Below are 19,520 nucleotides of genomic sequence, written 5' to 3'. Positions count from 1 at the left end.
GGATTCCCTAAATTAGGTGGGTCCTTCAATTATATGAGGAAACGGTGCAGCTGGCAAGTTCTATGGCTTTCAAATTCCTTGTCATCTTGTAGAACAGATTGAAAGATATGAGCTGGTGCAGCATGCTAACTTTATAGTGAAAATTGCCCTTAGGGATTAGTAGTCTAAATAACCTTCTATGGACATTTTGCCCGTTTAAGTAACAAGAATCAAGCATTGTATGAACAATGTCATCTCATTATGAACCAACCCTTAAAATATGTTGTGAAAATAATGACCCTTTGAGTCCAATAATAGGTGTGAAAATAATGAACCTCTGAGTTCAGTAATAGGTTTGGCACTCACAATCGGTTGTCATAATATTAAAAGAACAGGGCCTAAGGACGATCAAATTTTTATTTTTTTTTACTGTTAGCAACCTGTCAAAGTGAAAGTGGAGACTGGAGAGTGGCATTTTAAAAACAAGGTAGTGCACATATCAATTCCTATTATGTATTATGATAAATCAAGTTGGCAGGTAATGTTTTTGAAGACAGTTATGCTGTTTTTTCACTTTTTTGGTGGATCTTTGTAAAGAACTGCATAGAAGTACGGCAATAATACATATATGGGCATATGGCTTCTAAGTTTGCGTATGCTTATTCAGCACAATAAACTTTGTTTTGCATGACTCCACAATTGATTATTGGATTCAAATTTATACTTTTATTTTGAGTCCAATAATCAGTTTTGGACTCCCAATCGTTTCTTAAAATCCAAAACAAACAGCTCCTTGGTGCTCCTATAGCTAGGCCATTTGCAAACTCATTTGCTTCAAGTAGGATGAGACTGAAACACCTTCCACCCAGAGGCCCCAGATACGTGTCTTTCTCTTAATGTCTCTTTGCAGCTGTGCTTCCTTCACTTCACCAAACCTCGGCAACCACCATTTTGGTTTAACTCATGTATCCTCTCCATTTTTTTCACAATCGCTCCTTGCATTTTAAAGAGATCTAAAATAGATAGGAAGTTTTGATAGAGTTGCCTTAATGCTTGTAATCTTTACTGCCTAGAAATAGGGACTCCTACCTCTTCCCTAGCCTGCCTCTTACTACTCACCCTTCAAAATTTTGGTCTAAATAGTGTAAAATTGTATCCTTGTAATTATTAAATATGGGATTTGCTAGGGTCCATCACAAAATTTGTCTCCATTCACGAGGTGGCTGGTCTGACATGCGAGAGACCAGCCGCGAAATGCCTTTTGCGATGGACGCTAGCAATTCCCACTAAATATTTATATATAAATATAATTTTTAGGACTATCAGAATCCCGTTGAAAAGTAAGCCTACGTGGATGCTCTCTCAATGCAACAGACGTTCCGCGAAATGCCTTTTGCGATGGACCCTAATAGATCCCAATTTATATATTGCATGAATCATGTCAGCGATTAGCTTGCAAGTAAAAGAGAATGTGTGTGTTGGTACATGACAGTTAAAAATTGTGACACTTAACCTGATCTTACAATCAACTTGAGGAGGTTCTGATTTTACAAATTTTATCGTGACCTTATGTGGCATGTGTTTGGTGATCGGACCCGTTGATTAGGGTGGATGCACGTCCAACTGAACAAAAATCTCGTTAGTAAGATTGCATCACGCAAAAATCAACGGCTTAAAACATTTTAAACGATGTCATTTTCATCATGTTTGCCAGAAGGCATAGAATCAACGGCTTAAAAATCAACCACGCAATACCCTTCACTTCTCTCTTTTTTATTAGCTCCCTCAATCGGCTCTCTCTCTCTCACACACACACACACACACACACACACACACGTCTCCCTGTAATCTTAAGAAGGTTCATAAATTCTCTCTTCTCACACACAATCTCTCCTTAAATCTCATTCAATTTATCTCATTTTCCGTATCCCTTTAATAATTCAAACCCAAAATGTTCTAATTCATGTTCCAAATTTCTCTCACATAAAACGTCTTCCCACATTCCTAAATTCATCCCAGCTGTGTACACCCACTCAATTTCTCCTTGAATATCCTTTCCTTACTGGCTTACTCTCCTTTCTTTCCACCCATGAATTGCACGGCTCATCCCACTAGGCCACTAGGGTGCCCCGCAACCCCCCGAGCTTCCCTAGATGCCTACAAGCTCTCCTCTTACAAAAAAAAGTCCTTTGATGCAGCGCTCACCAATTCCTAAACTTGCCAACGGCTCCTGTGAGACACAGGCCACACATAGTGGTACCTTTTGTTTATTCCGGATCTTTCTTTAGCATGAGCTGTTTAAGACACACAAGAAAACGTGGACCTGATTTCATAAAACTGCTGCTAACCAGAAAGGAGATCCAAAGAGGGTCTGATTTCATGAAGTGACTCTGCAAACTGATTTTAAAGGCTCTGTGCTGAGCAAATTTACAGGGCTTGCGTGCCCCTATACAGCATTCCTCTTGTTGGTTTCTATTATGAGTTTTCATCAGTATGTATGGTTAAGCATAGTGAGAAGATAGGAGAGTATCTATCAGGGATTGGCAAGGTTCTCTAAAGTATTTGGATTGTGGCGGGTGAGAAGATAGGAGAGTATCTATCAGGGATTGGCAAGGTTCTCTAAAGTATTTGGATTGTGGCGGATTGACCTTTTTTATTGGTGGCAGTTTCAAAGGTTACAATTGGAATGACGGGGTGATAACGGAATAGCTCAAGGAACCTTGTTTTTTCCTCTATGCCCAGGAGGTGGATCTCCTGGGCTCCGTACGATGTGAAGCATAGAGGGACTCCTGGTCCCTATTTTATGTATTTTTCATATGAATTATAATAGAATGTCATTTTTCAAAAAAAATAAAAAGAAGAGATACGGGAGGAAAAAGATAGATGCATGTGAAGAAGAACATGAATAATATTAGACTAATTCCTGAATTGATTTGTACAGGCATAGAATCATAATAGTTGGAAAGAATGGAATTTTGAGGGCAGTTTAGAAACCAGACAATGAAATCACGAGTGAGAGTCCTTCAATAAGGAAGCTAGTTTTACATGCCATGGACGAACAAACAGCTATACGATTTCTTAGGAAGAGCAGCAGCCGGTCTTTTGGGCGACTGGTTGACCATGGAACTTCACCGTTGGGGGCCTGGCATTGTTCATTGCTGATTGGCTCGCCATCCTACAAGGAGAAAGGGGAAACCAGATTAGAAAGAGTTACAAATGACTAGCAAATCGATATAAAAGTTATGGTTTGGAAAACAGTCAATGGTACCTGTTCTTGATCTCAGCAGCCATGGCCATGAAGGCCTGTTCTACATTAGTAGCACTTTTTGCACTCGTCTCCATGAATGGGATCCCGATTTCATCAGCAAATGCCTTTATAAAAGAAAAGGAATGAAGCCACATTATTACATTTCCCTTGGAGCAAGCATTTTGGTTCAAGATTGAAAAAATAATAGTAATGCTAATGGCTTTCTGAAAGATAGAACCCAAATTAGGGTTCTGGTCACCCCATTTCGGTGACCACAACCCTAATGGTAATTAAATAAACGTCTGTATTCTAAAAAATTTTGGAAGTCAATGTCGATGGTACCTAAGAGGATGTTAACCACAGTACAAGAGTAGGTGGTTAAAGTGGAAGCATGCTTCAAGAGTTCTGTGCGACCGTAAAATACCTACCAAGTTGAAGAGAGAGTTTTATAAGATAGCTGTGAGGCCAACCATGCTATACAGCAGAATATTGGGCCGCCATGAAGCAGCATGTGCATAAGATGAGTGTAGCAAAGATGCGAATGCTTAGATGGATGTGTGGCCACACAAGGTTAGATCGAATTAAAAATGAAGACATCCGTAAAAAGGTTGGGGTGGCACAAATTGAGGAGAAGATGAGAGCGCACTGCTTAAGATGGTTTGGGCATATCCAACGTAGGCCTTTGGATGCTCCAGTTAGAATAAGTGACTCGTGCCAAGTTGATGGAGTAAAAAGAGGTAGGGGCAGACAAAACAACTTGGGTAGAAACAGTGAGGAAAGACTTGAGGGCTAGGAACATAACAGAGAACATGACCTCGGATATGATAGAATGGAAGAAAATGATCCATCTAGACAAACCCAACTAGTGTCAAGATTAGACTTGGTCAATTTGAGCCAGGTAGATCCTTTCACCTTCTTCATGAAAATTTTCTAAACGATTCATTCGCCGACCCCAACTAGTTTGGGACAAAGGCTTAGTTGAGTTGAGTTGTAGAAAGAAAACTGTTGGAAAGCAAGCTACTGAATGAAATCTGGGAAGGCAGGTATATAATGAAATGGGATGGCATTGGAAGTGACAAAATAAGGAATATTAACGGGCACGGCTTCGGTTACCAACAAATTCAAAGTAAATTAAAACAAATAATCTAAGCTTAATCCAACATTGATGATTGATCTCAGAGACAGCTTACCTTGGCCGTCTCATAAGAAACTACTTTATTTGCGGTGAGATCACACTTGTTTCCAACAAGAAGCTTGTTGACATTCTCACTTGCATAACGGTTAATTTCATTCAGCCATTGCTTGACATTGTTAAAGCTTTCCTGATCCGTCACATCATAAACCACCTGCCAAAATGAACCAATGTGAGCAGTTTCCCCAGCACACTACCTAACTTTGAATTGAGAAGAAGCAATATGGCCAAAGTGGGCACAAGAAAAAATAAAAGCTCACTATAATCCCATGTGCACCACGGTAGTAGCTGCTTGTGATTGTCCTGAAACGTTCTTGCCCAGCAGTGTCCCACTATGAACCAGAAAATCAAAGTAGTGATTAGTTGAGAAGAAAATGTTTAAAACAATGACCTCAGACCATTTATAACAATTATAACGACAACTAGTGCGAGCCAAGAAATCAGGAACCTGCAATAGGGACTAATCAACTGTGTAAATTAAGGGTAGGAAAGAGCGTTATGAATGGATTTATTAACAATGTATTATTTCATGTTTGAAAACATAGTTATTTAGGTACCTTTTGCTAGCAAATAATATTCATATAGATAGTTGTATGACGCTAGAAAAGGAACTAAGCTCAAATTCAAATAACATAAACTATCGAACTCACTATCTGAAGTTTAATGGTCTTCCCATCCTGCTCCACAGTACGTATTTTCTACAAAAAAAAAAGAAAAGATCAAGTACCGTCAGTGTTGTATGTATACATCAAAGAAGATGATGATCAAGTGTGCAGAAAATAAATACTTACAAAATCAACTCCTATGGTGCTAATGTAACTCTCCAGATATGAATCATCCTGCATTGAAGGGGTGAAACAATGATCAGGTACATTAAAATACAGTACGGTGCCATTCAATAGTGCATGGGTCACTTGGAACTTGGTAGATGCTTAGATTTACCTCCACCAACAAACATGCTTAGATTTACAACCACCAACAAAACAATCACATGACACACACAGATAGCGTACATGAAGAAATAAGAAGAAACCATATGCTTGATTCAAAATTTAATAGAAGCATAGTTTTTAAACTCGAATTTGGTTGATGACCTGGTTAGTTCTGGTTTCCTAAATGGCAACATCATATGACAAAGTTGACTCAACTTTATTTTGCAACCATATTAAAATTTTATAATTCTGCGGTTATATAGCCACATATATCATTTAGAGCCAGACATAAGTTTAAAATAAATATAATAAAAGTGCATAGTACCACTGCCATACACACGCATGCACACACATATAGATTACAGGCATACAGTTCACACTCGCAATGAATATAGTAATAAAGTATATAGTGTCAAACGGCTAGCAAAGTGCACAGACACTTTAATATTAGTCACTAGACAGTATGCTCCCAAACATTAGAAATTATATCTATCAGTAGATTCCATACAGATCCATTTATAATTTTAGATGAGTTAAAAGTACCGTGAAGATTACAGAAAAGAATATATTTTGATCATTCTGAGAAAAAAGTCTTCGAGGACTTTGGCTTATTACGTTTCTGACAAGTTGGGTGTAAATTCATAAAATATTTTAGTACTTAAATAAAACATAAGAAAAGAAAAGAAGAGGACAGAAAGAAATAATGAAAGGAATCTTGTGAACAGTCCACATGCATGCATGTGGCCAATCTCTATTTGTGCAAACATTCATGTATTTCCTTTCACCACTCAAAAAATATATATTTCCTTTTTTTTTTGGGTAGGTAAGCTGGGATTGAACCTCCGACTTCAAGGTTGAAGAACCAAGCCTTGACCAATTGCGCCAGAGGCTCAATCCTTATTTCCTTGTTGCTTCCAGCATCCACTTATAGCACATATCAACCACATTGCTTGCAGCTACGAGCATCACCACGTGTGTAGGAAGTAGGCACCTATATCTAAAGACTCTGAACATAATTAAGGAAGTCAGCCGAAGTTAAAAATGCAAGGCAATGTAATAGCATACTCACCGCAAAGCGCAAAAGAAGACATGATTTGCCAACACCTGAATCTCCAATAAGCAAAAGCTTGAACAAATAGTCGCTGCGAAAGAGAATTCCCATCAGTATATTCCTTGAAATTCATTACAAAACTGAAAACCAAAACCCCACATTGGTCAACCCATTGCCTCTAACTCGGGGGGAAGGGGGCAAATTGGAAAAACACAATCTCTTGAAAACAAGATAAGGGAGCTCTTATGAGCTCATGCATTTTAAAGCTGATATGCACTAAGCCCAAGGCTATGCTGGCCAAGTCTAGTAAAAGGATCTAGTATGACACGAATAATTGGTGCTCAGACCTCAAAAGTGATGATATAGCCCACTTATGTTCCAAATAGATTTTTAATGGGTCACAAAGTAACCATTCAAAAAAAAAGGGTCACAAAGTAATTTAAGCAATGACACGAATAATTGGAGCTTAGACCTCAAAAATAATGATAAACAGCCCACTTATGTTCCAAATAGATTTTTGATAGGTCACAAAGTAATTTAAGCAACTTCTTAGAAGATTTTTTCTTTATTTTGAATGGTGCAACTTCTTAGAAGATCAAAACAACAAAATATCTTAAGAAAAATTTAAGATTTTCCATATTAATTACACTGAAGGTATTATAGAAAAGTTTAAATATGCAGTTCAAATGATTAATCTGTTTGAACAAGATGGACATGAACAGCAAAATGTACGAGATATAATAAAATTATTTGCTCTTAAATCCTAATTAAGTAATCATAACAGAAGTGAATAAAAGTTTCCAGTTATTGAGATTTTTTGGCGATCAGTTATTCACCAAGAGTAACATTTCATATTTCCTTTTTGTTAGACCAGACCAGAGAATGCATGCAACAAGGAATTGCTAAAAGGTTTCAACCTACAGTTTTGTGCAGGTCAACAATGAGATGAGTTAGCAACTGACAAGAAAAGGGATGTCCATATTCGATTGAATTACTAAAACATATCCTAAAACTATCAATATACCAATATGCAGACAAAGGACTTCCGTCTGCAGTGAACTGTCTAGGCACAGCTTCAAAGATGGCATGTCATACATGCATGCATATATGTCCATGCATGAATAAATATATAAAAATGCATTCATACATGCTGTTGCACATCTGTGAATCGATTTCAGTTATCTCCTCCAATCTGTCCTCATCAAGTTCCACCCAAAGGATAAAATAATTTATGTGACTCGGAATGAAAAAAAATGCTGCTTTATCCCAAAAAAATTAGAACCTTCAAACCCATTTTACAATTTTAGAAAAAGAAATTACTACCCTAAAGATTGTTTCTCTACAAAAGATAAGGAAATATAAGTTTTCAAAGCTTTCTCAGTCAATTTTCACTTCAGAAGCAAACGATTGAAAACCCAAATCTTTATTGCTCTCATACTCTCTTAAACCCATGAATCAAGTTTACATTGTGAACTAAGAATCTTACTCGGGTTAGACCATATCAATCTCTGCAACAAACTAAAACATACAAACTAAGAAGTCAGTGCATGTGCACACATGCAATTGTGATTAACACCAGATAAACTATTATAATCCTCCTCCTAACCCACAAACATCAAGGGTTGAATAATTGCCTCTTAATTAAATGTCGTGAAGGATAACAATTTAATCGAATCAGTCATCACATACTATCAAACCAGATTGCTTGTAACCGGTGCCCTCACTATCACTTATATTTCAAATGCGTATTATTTAAGGAAAAAAAAAAAACCGATGTATTCTGTGAATTCCATGTATAAACAATGGTCCTCAATGTATCACAGAAAATTTCATCAATAAATAGCATGTATATAAGCAATTTAGACAAAATACCCTTAATTTAAAGGACGAACCTACACACGACAGTCAGACCATCGGATCTGAAGCAAAATGACAGAGATCTATATTCTACAACCGGATCGAGATATGCAAATCATCAAATCCAATTCAATCATACCAAAACCAGAAAATGAACGATTTATGCTCCCACAGAAACAATAAACATACGAATTCACGCTTGTTCCGGATAAAGGCATCACAGATCTGAGAGATTACAACAATACCAAATAAATTGAAAAATAACTTGAAAATGAAGAAAATTTAGGGAACTTTGACGAAACCCTAACATTTTTCGACAAACCATGAAGAAATCTAAGAAAAAATTGGGAATTCAGGTTCCAATACCCAATAAATGGAACAGCAGCTTCAAAAAGGAAGAAAATTTAGGGAAATTCGACCAAATGCTAACATTTTTAGAAGAACCAAGAAGAAATCTAAGAGAAAATTGGGAATTCAGGGTTTCTGAAACTTACTACTCCGGATTCATGGCGGGCGATCACGAGACCTACGGGATTAAAGCCGAGTCGGAGAAGCACCGGTCCGTCTGGATTTTCCGGCACAGATTCTCGACCTAAGTATCGGATCTTCGCCGGAAAAGGGAGGGATTTTTCTTCCTCGGTTGAGAGAGAGAGAGACTTCTAAAGGACGATAAAGGTGGAAGATAAATATAGATGGACACGGAAGTTCAATTGTATAGGTCCAACCGTTTTACATACTTACATAATTACATTACATGTAACGGATAAATTTACGAAAATAGCCCCGGTGGTAGTTAGAAATTAAAATCGGTATCTTTTTCTTCTATAATGACAGTAATACCCTTTGACTTTCTAGAAAAACTTTGGAAGTCTCGTGTGTTTTTTACGAGTCTTTAAAAAAAAAAAACAAAAAAAAAAGGCACAGCATGTTACCCTTCTCACCTGTTTTAAACCCTCATTTGGATTGTAAAAGCACATGAAAATTGTAAAATGGGATTTGCTAGCGTCCATATCCAAAAGGCATTTCTGGGATGGTCTGTTGCATGTAACAGCAGCCACCTGGGATTTGCTAGGGCCTCTTTGGATGCCACAAAATTGATCCTTATTGGTTTAATCTTATTTGTCTATTCCATCTAGGCCTGGCAAATGGGCGAGTTGGGTTGGGTTGGGTTACTCATGGGTCATGCAGGTGCGGGTCAAATAGGTTGGGACCAAAATGACACGCATCCCTACTAGTCAGCACTTAGGTGACCCGCACCCATTGCGGGTGGGTTGAGTCAGCCCATGGATAACCCGCAATTTTTTGCCAAAAAGTTTTTTTTTCTTTTTTTTTTTGGGGAGGGGGGGGAGCATAATCGCCCCCTCTCTCTCTCTCTCTCTCTCTCTCTCTCTCTCTCTCTCTCTCTCTCTCTCTCTCTCTCTCTCTCTCTCTCTCTCTCTCTCTCTCTTTGGTTTCTCTCAAAACACTAAAACATGAGACTAAGATACCCCCCAACCCCATTGCAAATGAACCCTTGTCCCTTTTATACGAGGTTGCATTTCCTCTTAATCTATATCACGGTTCGTATGGATTGCTTCTCAATGAAGTAACACAAAATAATTGGAGTACCCTTCAAAAGAGAGAAATCTCCTTTTTTATTTGAAAGCTGTCCTTTGTTGCGAGTTAGGAAATGTGGCCGGTATCTATTCTAATCAAAAAAAGAAAAAATGAAATGCAGGTACCTGCGAGTTCACCCCACCCAACCCATGTTTTCGGCTGCAAATTTGCGGGTGGGTTGGGTCGACCCATGGGCACGGGTCAATTTTGACAGGTCTAACTCCGCCAAAACATGATGTGTAAAATGGTGGGCCCCACCCTATGCATGGCTAAGGCAGAGATTGTGGGACTCACCCCATCAAAATATGGGGAAAAATGGTAGGCCTCACACTATGCGTGGGTTTGAATGGAGTTGGTGTGACACGCCCTATCAAAATCCGGAGTAAAAGGAAAGAACGAACATGCTTACATATATTATATATGGGATTTGGTAGGGAACATCGCAGAAGGCATTTCACGGGCCGGCTGTTGCTAGATAGCAGGCATACAGGCTCACTTTTCAATTTAATCTGTCTTAATTATTTAGTTCATCTGAGATGGCAGCACTCTCATGAAACAGCCGGCCTGCGAAAATGCCTTTTGTGATGGTCCCTAGCAAATCCCAGAATAGATGTAGTAGATATTGTTTTAAAAGGTGGAGTGTTAGTGGGACACGTAGAGTAAGGGGCAAATTTATGAGCTTCCATTTATTTCAATATTCTTCTTGATTATCATGATACAATGTCTTACTCGATACACTTCATAGAGGGACCCACGTTTGATTTGTGAGATGGGTCAGGTGACGCCCTATTAATCTATTACGGCATGTACACTTATATTTCGTAATTGTAGTTATTTCATAATCGATTGTTTTTAATCAAAGTTGAATTTGATTTTGCTAAATTGCGAAACACGATTTTATTCTCGATTCCAGAACGAGAATCGAGACAAGAGTCATTAAAAGGGAAGAGTCATTGAAGAGCTGTCAAAAGTCCAAACTACCCTTCAATCCATACTCTCTTTGCCATCCATAAAACCCCTTTTACGTTACTTGTAAGGAAATAAAATCCAAATGTCTCTTCCAAGATCTTTCTTTTTATTGTTTTTGTCTCATAAATGGATGGATTGTAACTCAGTTCTTCCATTGCTTTCCGACGTTTTAAGGTAGAGGATCGATACTCCTCTCCATCTCTGCAAGGTCAGCACTGTAATTTTTTCTTTTCTTTTTTTAGGTTTTGATCTCGAAATTAGGGTTTTCTTTCTGGTAAATATTGTGAAGTTCTATGCATTTCTGGGTGATATATCGGTCGATTGAATTGATTTTAGAAAATTTTACAGGGATTTATGAGGTTCTAGGGTTTTAGTTTGTGTTGAGTCTATAGGGTTTTAATTGCATTTCTGGAAAATTAACTCAAGTTGATTGGTGTCTAGGGTTCCATCTTTATTCAATTTTCGGTGGATTGTTTGGTTTTCTTTTCTTGTTCGAATTGAAGGCTTTACATGTGTGGTTTTCTGCTACTGCAACCTTTTAATGCATTTGGTTTTGGTTACAGAGGGAGTGTCTCTGTGGCAATTTTGAGCTAGGGTTTCCATCTTTTTCCCTTTAAAAAAAAAAAAAAAACTTTTAAAGTTCAGTTGGCGGGGTTTTGTTTTTATGATCATGGATTATGGTGGAGAATCTGGGTTTTCTGGCGGCAATGATTGGCAAATAATGCCAGAAATGCCAGGCAGCAGTTCAGAAAAGTGGGTTCCGAGATTGAACGATCAGGCAACTTGGGCAACTGAGGCTGATTATGAGGCTTGGAATGAAGATGCTAACTCGAATTACGATGAGTGGCAATCTCAATCTCGTTCGGGAAGTGAACCTCCCAACAAGAGACCAAGGAGTTCTCAAGGGGATTCGCAAGGGAACCCATATAACAGGGATTACAATTTGCCCTTTGGAAACCGATCCAAAGTGATTGGAAGAACGCCTTTCAAAACTAAATTATGCTTCAAGTTCCGTGATGGAACATGTCCTTACATAGCAAACTGTCATTTTGCTCACGGAATTGAGGAATTGCGGAGACCTCCTCCTAATTGGAAAGAGATTGTTCCGACCCATGATGATGATCGAGTTCAGTCGATGGAGCAGAGGGAGGAATATCAGATACCATCACTCATTTCTTCTGGTTTGGTTGGGGAGACTAAGAGGTCTTACAAGGGGCGGCACTGTAAGAAGTTCTACACTGATGAAGGTTGTCCTTATGGAGATAACTGCACGTTTTTGCACGATGAGCAGTCAAAAGCTCGGGAAAGTGTGGCAATAAGTTTGGGACCGACAGTTGGCACTGGGTATGGGAATGGTGGAGGTGAGTCCTATCAGAAGCCTTCAAATTGGAAAACGAGGATATGTAACAAGTGGGAGATGACAGGGTATTGTCCATTTGGGACCAAGTGTCATTTTGCTCATGGGCTAGGAGGTACGATTTTACTCCTATTGTTCTAATTTATTGTGTAGCAATCAGATACTGCTCACGGAATGTTGGCGTACTGATTTTTTTTTAAGGCATGGTATCTGTAATAGGGCCGTTCCATGTTCTAAAATACTGTTGTATTGGATAAATGTCGATACAACATATGGGGAATTCTTATGTAATAGAATCTACCTTTTGTATATTAATTATACATCATTTACTTTCTTAGCATTTCTGCATAATTTGGTTACCTGTGAAAATTCAGTTGCAGATGCAATTTCAATTTTTCTGGCCAAAAGTTTTGTATTCAGCCTCTTTTCAGTACCATAATAACAAAAGAGCCCCTCAGTTATAAACTTGTCTTAGTTTTTGTTCTTTACTGATACTTAGTTATCTGGCAACAGAACTTCACAGATATGGTGGAGGACTTGTGGATATGGATGGTAGGGAGTCTTCATCAGCTCCTCCTGATTCAAAGCAGGTTGGGGCATCTTCAAAGGTGCCGATAGATACTGTTGTGGCAGCTAGCATGTCAGTTCCTCATACCGATGTCTATCATATGGGAGCTCCTGTTCAGAGGTCTGCTGGTGTAAGTCAGAGGCAGGGACATAGACCCCTTCAAAAATGGAAGGGCCCAGATAAGATCAGTAGGATTTATGGTGATTGGATTGATGACAATGAATCGGACCCAGCTCGCTAATTTGGCCCAGAGCATTTCAGATAAAGCATTTATAGTACTTCGGTGAAAGTGAGTAGTTCATGTCTGTTCAATTTCTTGATTTCATGAATTTGGAGACTTCTCACTCAGTGAAGTGGTATATGAAAACTTTCTTGTTGCTGTTGGCGTTAGATGAATTGATGAAAGTTTTAAAGGTTCTCATTCAAAGCATTGAGTAGCATCTTATCTCTTGTGATTCTTGGTAATTGTAGAAAATCAAGCATGGTTAGGTGTGCCAGATATTGAAATATGTCTGGTTGACTGGTTCCTCGTCCACTAGATGATAGCAATCACTAAACAATGTATGAAGGAGTCATGCGACCAGCAATCGGCAAAAAGTTTGTCAGTTGACATATGCATCACAAAGAAATAGTTGGGATACTTATAACATCCAATGTTTAAGATCTCACATTTTTCTGCATGGATGTGCATTCTTGTACCGGTTTCAGAATTATTCAGATGTTCCGTGAAACTAGAAATGACTTTTTATTTAATTTTGTAGTGATTCTCGCATTGTCGCTTACTCATCATATTTTCGCGTGATATTTCTTTAATGGTCAATAAGTATAAGAAAGTCATATGTGCTCATCAAGTTATGAACATACCCCCTTTATTGTTCTTTCTCTCACTGTGGGGGCAGGTTTTTTGTCCTATAGAGACCATTACTGTTACATGGATTCTTCTAAATGGGTGAAGAATCCATGTCGGACACGTCTTGGATTCCAATACTTCAAGATTCTCTGAGACACTTCTAGATCTCTTTTATATGTTGGTTTTGAATACTACTACCACAACTTTACAATTACCATATGTTTTGAGTTTTACCTGTCCTAATATTAAGTTTCTGAAATGGAAATAAAATATCATATCTACTAAAACTATTAAAATATTCAATATATTACTTGTTATAACCATATTATTATGGGAAAAAAAATAAAATTTGAGAATTAATTAAAATATTTTGGCGAATCCACGAATTGTTCTTTTTGAGGTTTGTCGAATCCGACACTCGATACCCGTGTCGGATTCCGACATTCGTATCTGTACTGATGCAACACAGGAGACCATTTAGTAATTTCATCATATTGTTGTGTATCATCATCACTGTGTCTTTCCATCAGCTTCAAAATACTCTAGACTAGAGCTAACTAACCTTGTTTGTTCAGCAGGAAATAACCAAAGCAGAAAGTAAAAAAGAAAAACTCAAAACTCAAAACAGAGCTATTCATATTGTATAACTTTTGTAAAACTCATCTCTACATATTATATGGGGGCAAAATCTCCCAATCTATGCCCATTTTTTTTATAGCTAAAAATTTCTCGAGTCCTAACATAACAAAACCTCCAAATCTATGGAATCACTGTATAAAACAAGCCACAATTGAATCTCTAAAGCTGATGTCAAAGTGATTTCATGATAGCGCACTAGTTTGGCTTTGCTTTTCTTTACATAGTCACAGAAAGAAAATGAAGAGAATGCACTCAATTAAGCTAGTTATACTTTCTGTAGCTTAACTAGTGCTTTTTTGAAGTTGTCTCATGTTGTAGCTGAAGAGGCTAAACAAAGATATTAGTGACATGCAAGTTAGACACGTATGTGTATTATGTGTGTTAGACATGAATACTAGGTGTCAGACTTGCTTGATGTCCATCAAAGGGTTGCTTGTAGAAAAAAAAAAGGACAGATGGAGACAGAAGCTCGCTGCTGCAATGTTTGCTTTTTCTCTTCCTCCTAACTGGTGACCTGTAACCCTTATACTGCCTGGTCCTACATGTCTTGCAGTTAATCCATTGTAATTTTGCACAATGAATTCACTTATAGGTAAAAGTTGCAGCTTTGTGAGTCTTTGTTGTCTTGCAGTGACCTAACATGACCCAAAATAAAACTCAACTCAAAGTTCTCTACACCTATTCTTGTTCATATGACTTCTACACATCCTGGGATACCTACATGGGAAATCAGAAGGAAGACTTCTAGAAGTGATGGAAATATGCAACCCATCAAACATCTTGAATTCTTCTTCCTTTTTTTTTATGTTTTAAATCTTGAATCTTGGGCATGGTGAACAATGACATCCCTGCATCAAATCTACATCCGAGGGACTTTGTCTTCACTTTCCCTTTATTGTATCATTTGTGATTCAGTTGTGGCTTTAACTGCACAGAGGTACTGTTACTATTTTGCCTTGTGAACTCATTGCTTTAGAGCCTTTTCTTTTGAAAGGTAAGAGTAGTATGGAGTTTTATCTTGCGCAAGGGCATAAAACAGGAGTGACTCTGTATGCAACCCGGTAAGCGGCGGAGGTTTGGGAATCCGTAAAATTAACCAAGTAAATGCCGCCCTTTTGGGGAAATGGCTGTGGAGGTTTGGCGAAGAGCAGTCTCAGTTATGGGCGAAAGTCATAGGCAGTAAATATGGAGCAGACGTGGGTAATTGGAAATCCCTAAATCGATATAGGAAACCAGGAGTGACTCTGTGGAGGGATATTTTGCGTTTGAGTCCATCTTTCGACCGCGGCATCAGATATAGAGTATACTCGGGGGATAGAATCTCTTTTTGGAATATGGCCAGGTGCTCTGTCATCCCTTTAAAAGACATGTTCCCTGATTTATATATAGTAGCTAGGGACAAACACGCTTTAGTCAGAGATTGCTTCGAGTTCCGGGCCAATAAGGTGATATGGAAGCCTTGTTTCCGCAGAAATTTCTTCGACAGGGAATTGCTCTCGTTGGCCTCTTTTCTTCAGGTCTTAGAAGCCAACTACATTAGTTGGGGCCGATAAAAGGATCTGGATGTGGGAAACATCGGGTTACTTCTCGGTGAAATCTTTCTACTCAGGAATGTATCCGTGTGCAGTAAATCGATCGGTGGCAAAAGTGTGGCAGATGAAGGTTCCTCCTAGAATTTGTTTTTTCGGGTGGACGACGATTCTCGGCCGTATTCAAACGGTAGACTTTTTGAGGGACAAGATTATGATCATAGTTAATCATTGTGCCATGTGTATCGAAGACGGAGAATCCGCCGCGCATTTATTTATTCATTGCAAAGTCGCTCGTGAGGTGTGGGGAAGGGTTCTGGCAAGATTCGGCATTGAGTGGGTTTTTCCTTCCCAACTGAAGGATCTTTTTGAGGGGTGGGCCTTTTCTCCATGGAAGTCAAAAGGCAAGGTATTGTGGTCAATTTCTCTAATGGCTACGCTGTGGGTGTTATGGTCGGAAAGGAACAATAGGCTTTTTGAAGGGCGATCCAATTCTCCCTATTACTTATATATCAAGGTAGTTGTCTTATCGATTTCATGGGCAAGGGCGATGCCGATGTTCAAATTTATTTCGACTTTCGACTTATGGGCGGGTTGGAAAGTGGTATGTAACAGCCATGTCTCCGTTCCTAGAATCTCTCAGCAATGGGTCAAACCTCCTGTAGGTTTTTCTAAGCTGAATTTTGACGGATCAAGCCTGGGTAACCCCGGCCCTGCAGGGATCGGGGGCGTGTTAAGGAATTCAGAGGGGGAGGTTGTTAAGGCTTTTTCTGGGCCATTAGGTGTCGCTGATTCTACCGAAGCCGAAGTCAGAGCTGCGTATCAAGGATTCTTGTTGCTTGGTCGCGAGAGGTTAGCGCACTCGATGGTGGAAGGAGACTCTGTCAACGTTATAAGGTGGCTTAAGGGTTCGGTCTCTCCTCCTTGGAGATTTCTTCGTATTTTTGACAAAATAAAGGACTTATCGGTCGGATGCTCGGTTGACTTCTTGCATGTAAGGAGATCAGCCAATGACATCGCTGATAGGTTGGCTAAAGCGGGAGTGGTCAAGCAGTCTCTGGAACTTTTCGATTATCTTCCCCCCTAATTGTTTATTATTGTTTCGTTCTTTTCTTTTCCTTCAGTTTGTAAGTTCGGCCCAGTGGGGTGCGGGAGGGTTTTTCGGTCCTCCCTTTTAATATAATCAGTTACCATTCAAAAAAAAAAAAAAGGGCATAAAACATCTGTATCCCATGACAAGTTATTGCTAGAATGCTAGGCGCAGTGAGATTGGCAGATCTTTTATTATCAGTAAGAACATTTCTTTTGTAGGCAAGGAAAGAAATCCTTAGATAACTTTCGGTTGAAAGATGTTTTCCGAAAGGATGAGCTCTTGTCAGAGGGCAGTCAAGATAAATTTTATCGTCATTAATGAGAATATCTGTTAGTTCCATCATTAAAAAAAAAACATGAGAATATCTGTTAGAACCTTGAAGTCTTCTTGCATTTGACTATAGTTTCTCTTTTGCTTTTACAAATGTTGAGATTGTGTGAGAAGGGATCTCTATAATTTGATAATGATGAGAATGTATTTTTGGAGAAAAAAATTTGTGGAAGAAAAAAAGGAAGTTGAGCTTCAGTGGGTCTTCACTGATATTTATCAAAATCCTATGTACAAGATTACATAATGCCCCTAATTATGATGCATAAAGCAAAACACTGGAAATGATTAATTTACCCTTACAATATTATTAAATCCCCATTTTAACACTCCCATCAAATTGATGCAGTGGGTCAAAGAGAAAAGTGCATCAATTTAGCAAGTCCCTGTCACGGCCTTGCTAATGGATCTGCCACCCACTAGTGAGATGGCACTTAAGGAAGAATGATTAGTCCTTTGGTGAGATGCTAACGAATGATGTTACAATCTACTTCAATGTGTTTGTGCTTTCATGAAGGGCTGGATTTGTGGCAATTTGAAAAGCAATTCTGTCATCAACATGAAGAGGGATGGGAATGGTTAGTCGCACTCCAAAGTCTCTGAGAGGAGCCTCGATAGCCAAATGATCTCACTAGGGGCATAGGACACAGATCGATTCTCATCTTGTGCAGATAATTTAGAGACAACATCTGGTTTACTGCAATTCCATGAAATCAATGACACCCTCCAAAAATGATACATTGGAAGAATCTTTTTGGTCTTCCATTATCAATAGGTTGATTGTTTCGCACAGCTATGAGTTGATTGACAATCTAAACTGCATTAGAGATATCAAGCCTAGTCGCCAGCGAATAGATTAGACTCCCAACAGGTCGGCAATAGAGTTTATGGTCAATGAGAGTAATTCCATCATCTCAATGACGTTTCCCAATATTGATTGGTATAATGATTTCTTATATTTTTCTAATAAATTTTTATTTTTTGAGTTTTTATTTTATTTTTAACTATTAAAAATAATTTCTCCATTCATAGCATCTTTTTTTGAAATGAAATACCAAAAAGGCCGAAATACTGAAGTGCCCCGTCCCACTGACCAAAACATGAAAATGGAAACATGTTGGTTTTGGTCGAAATTTTCAATGAAAATCCTATAAAATCAATCACAGAAGTTTATGGAAACACATGCAAATGATGGAAATTTAAGATAAAAACTTTAGGAAATGCTAGAATTAGCACAAATACATACTTAAAAACCATCACATAAACAAGACCACTATTCATATAATTTAACAACATAAACTCACTATTTATACACAATACATAATATATGTAACACACCACATTTCACATGTAATTCATATAAATATAATTATGTAACATATAACTTGGAAAAAGGTTTTTTTTTTTTCATTTTTCTTTTTAAATAATCTTCAACATTTTATTAGTTTTTTTACAAATAGCAAATAATGAGAAAATTCAACATAAAATTTATGTACAAAAGAGCATGACCAATTATGCACATGCATTTATTTTGTTAATTTTTTCAAAAATTAAATATTTTTTATTTTTCAATAAATAATAAAATTGGTTACGATATTATAAAATATAATGTAAAACAATACAACAATATGAATTATGTTATTTATGTAATTTCCTTTTCCATTCTGTCATTTATGATGTTGAAGAATAATTAATTAATTTTAAATATTTCTAATTAAAACTGTAACAAAAATCTAACAGTGTCAATTGATAGATCAGGAGAGAATAACGAACATGTAAATAAATTAGAACCAAACTTGCAAATTTGATAACTTTTTTCCAAAATTTCAGTAGAAATTTTGTAATGATGTTACTTCCTGTGGATTTTGTGTGGGTGGCCTGTATAACCAACATATGTCGACCGAAATCTGAAACCATGTGTGAAGCTACTGTGTTCATCTGCTTGGGCCAAAAAGATTCCCCCCACTATTGTGAAATCAGCAAATTAAATATCCTAGTTTAAGGGTTGAAGCTATGGGAGGAAAATTAAGAACAATATAAATTGACTTTTAGTTTCGATCTATGCAAAGACGAATCGCAAGAAGCTCACCTCTCTGATGAAGAAATGAAACTGAAGCCGGGTTCATTAAAAGTAATCAGTTCAGCCGGCATCGTGGATTGTCCTAGAGTACGTCAAGAAACAAGTGCATCCATGTTCTGGCCAATCCTATGGGAATAATCGAAACAGGAAGATCAGAGAACACTGAGGCCCTGTTTGTTTGAGATTAAATTTGAGTCCAATAATTGGTTTTGGACTCACAATCGGTTGGCATAATCGTAAACGAACAGGGCTTG

The 19,520-nt window shown here is 38.0% G+C and overlaps 2 protein-coding genes across 6 annotated transcripts; one reads left to right on the top strand and one right to left on the bottom strand.

The window, feature by feature from the left end:
- Window positions 1-2,869: 2,869 nt before the first annotated feature.
- Window positions 2,870-8,968, bottom strand: LOC143877248 (GTP-binding protein YPTM2-like). 2 transcript variants are annotated; one of them, XR_013250582.1, is made up of 9 exons: window positions 8,753-8,968; window positions 6,420-6,492; window positions 5,210-5,257; window positions 5,069-5,116; window positions 4,679-4,750; window positions 4,417-4,572; window positions 3,569-3,650; window positions 3,248-3,351; window positions 3,110-3,154 (listed from the first exon to the last, which is right to left on the bottom strand). XR_013250582.1 is itself a non-coding variant. In XM_077379195.1 (8 exons), exons 1-8 carry the CDS (start codon window positions 8,764-8,766, stop codon window positions 3,058-3,060), a joined length of 612 nt encoding a protein of 203 aa, XP_077235310.1. In that variant the 5' UTR covers window positions 8,767-8,967; the 3' UTR covers window positions 2,870-3,057. The 2 variants fall into 2 exon arrangements, 1 of the variants encoding a protein (XP_077235310.1); XM_077379195.1 differs by lacking the exon at window positions 3,569-3,650 and having other exon boundaries at window positions 2,870-3,154; window positions 8,753-8,967.
- A 1,910-nt stretch (window positions 8,969-10,878) lies between these two features.
- On the top strand, window positions 10,879-18,543 carry LOC143877246 (zinc finger CCCH domain-containing protein 56-like). Of its 4 annotated transcripts, none has more exons than XM_077379192.1 (3): window positions 10,879-11,031; window positions 11,387-12,295; window positions 12,694-13,520. In XM_077379192.1, the coding sequence occupies exons 2-3, from the start codon at window positions 11,488-11,490 to the stop codon at window positions 12,987-12,989; spliced, it is 1,104 nt and encodes a 367-aa protein (XP_077235307.1). In that variant the 5' UTR covers window positions 10,879-11,031; window positions 11,387-11,487; the 3' UTR covers window positions 12,990-13,520. The 4 variants fall into 4 exon arrangements, with proteins under 4 accessions (XP_077235307.1, XP_077235308.1, XP_077235309.1 ...); XM_077379193.1 differs by adding an exon at window positions 17,704-18,543 and having other exon boundaries at window positions 10,889-12,295; window positions 12,694-13,037; XM_077379194.1 differs by having other exon boundaries at window positions 10,889-12,295; window positions 12,694-13,037; window positions 13,220-13,520.
- The last annotated feature ends 977 nt before the right edge of the window (window positions 18,544-19,520 follow it).

This window comes from Tasmannia lanceolata, unplaced genomic scaffold, assembly GCF_043159265.1.
Source record: "Tasmannia lanceolata isolate RefF3 unplaced genomic scaffold, GAP_Taslan_0.1 ptg000005l, whole genome shotgun sequence".
Lineage (NCBI taxonomy): Eukaryota > Viridiplantae > Streptophyta > Magnoliopsida > Canellales > Winteraceae > Tasmannia > Tasmannia lanceolata.
The sequence above is the reverse complement of the archived record's forward strand: the minus strand, read 5'-3'. Positions and strand labels throughout refer to the sequence as shown.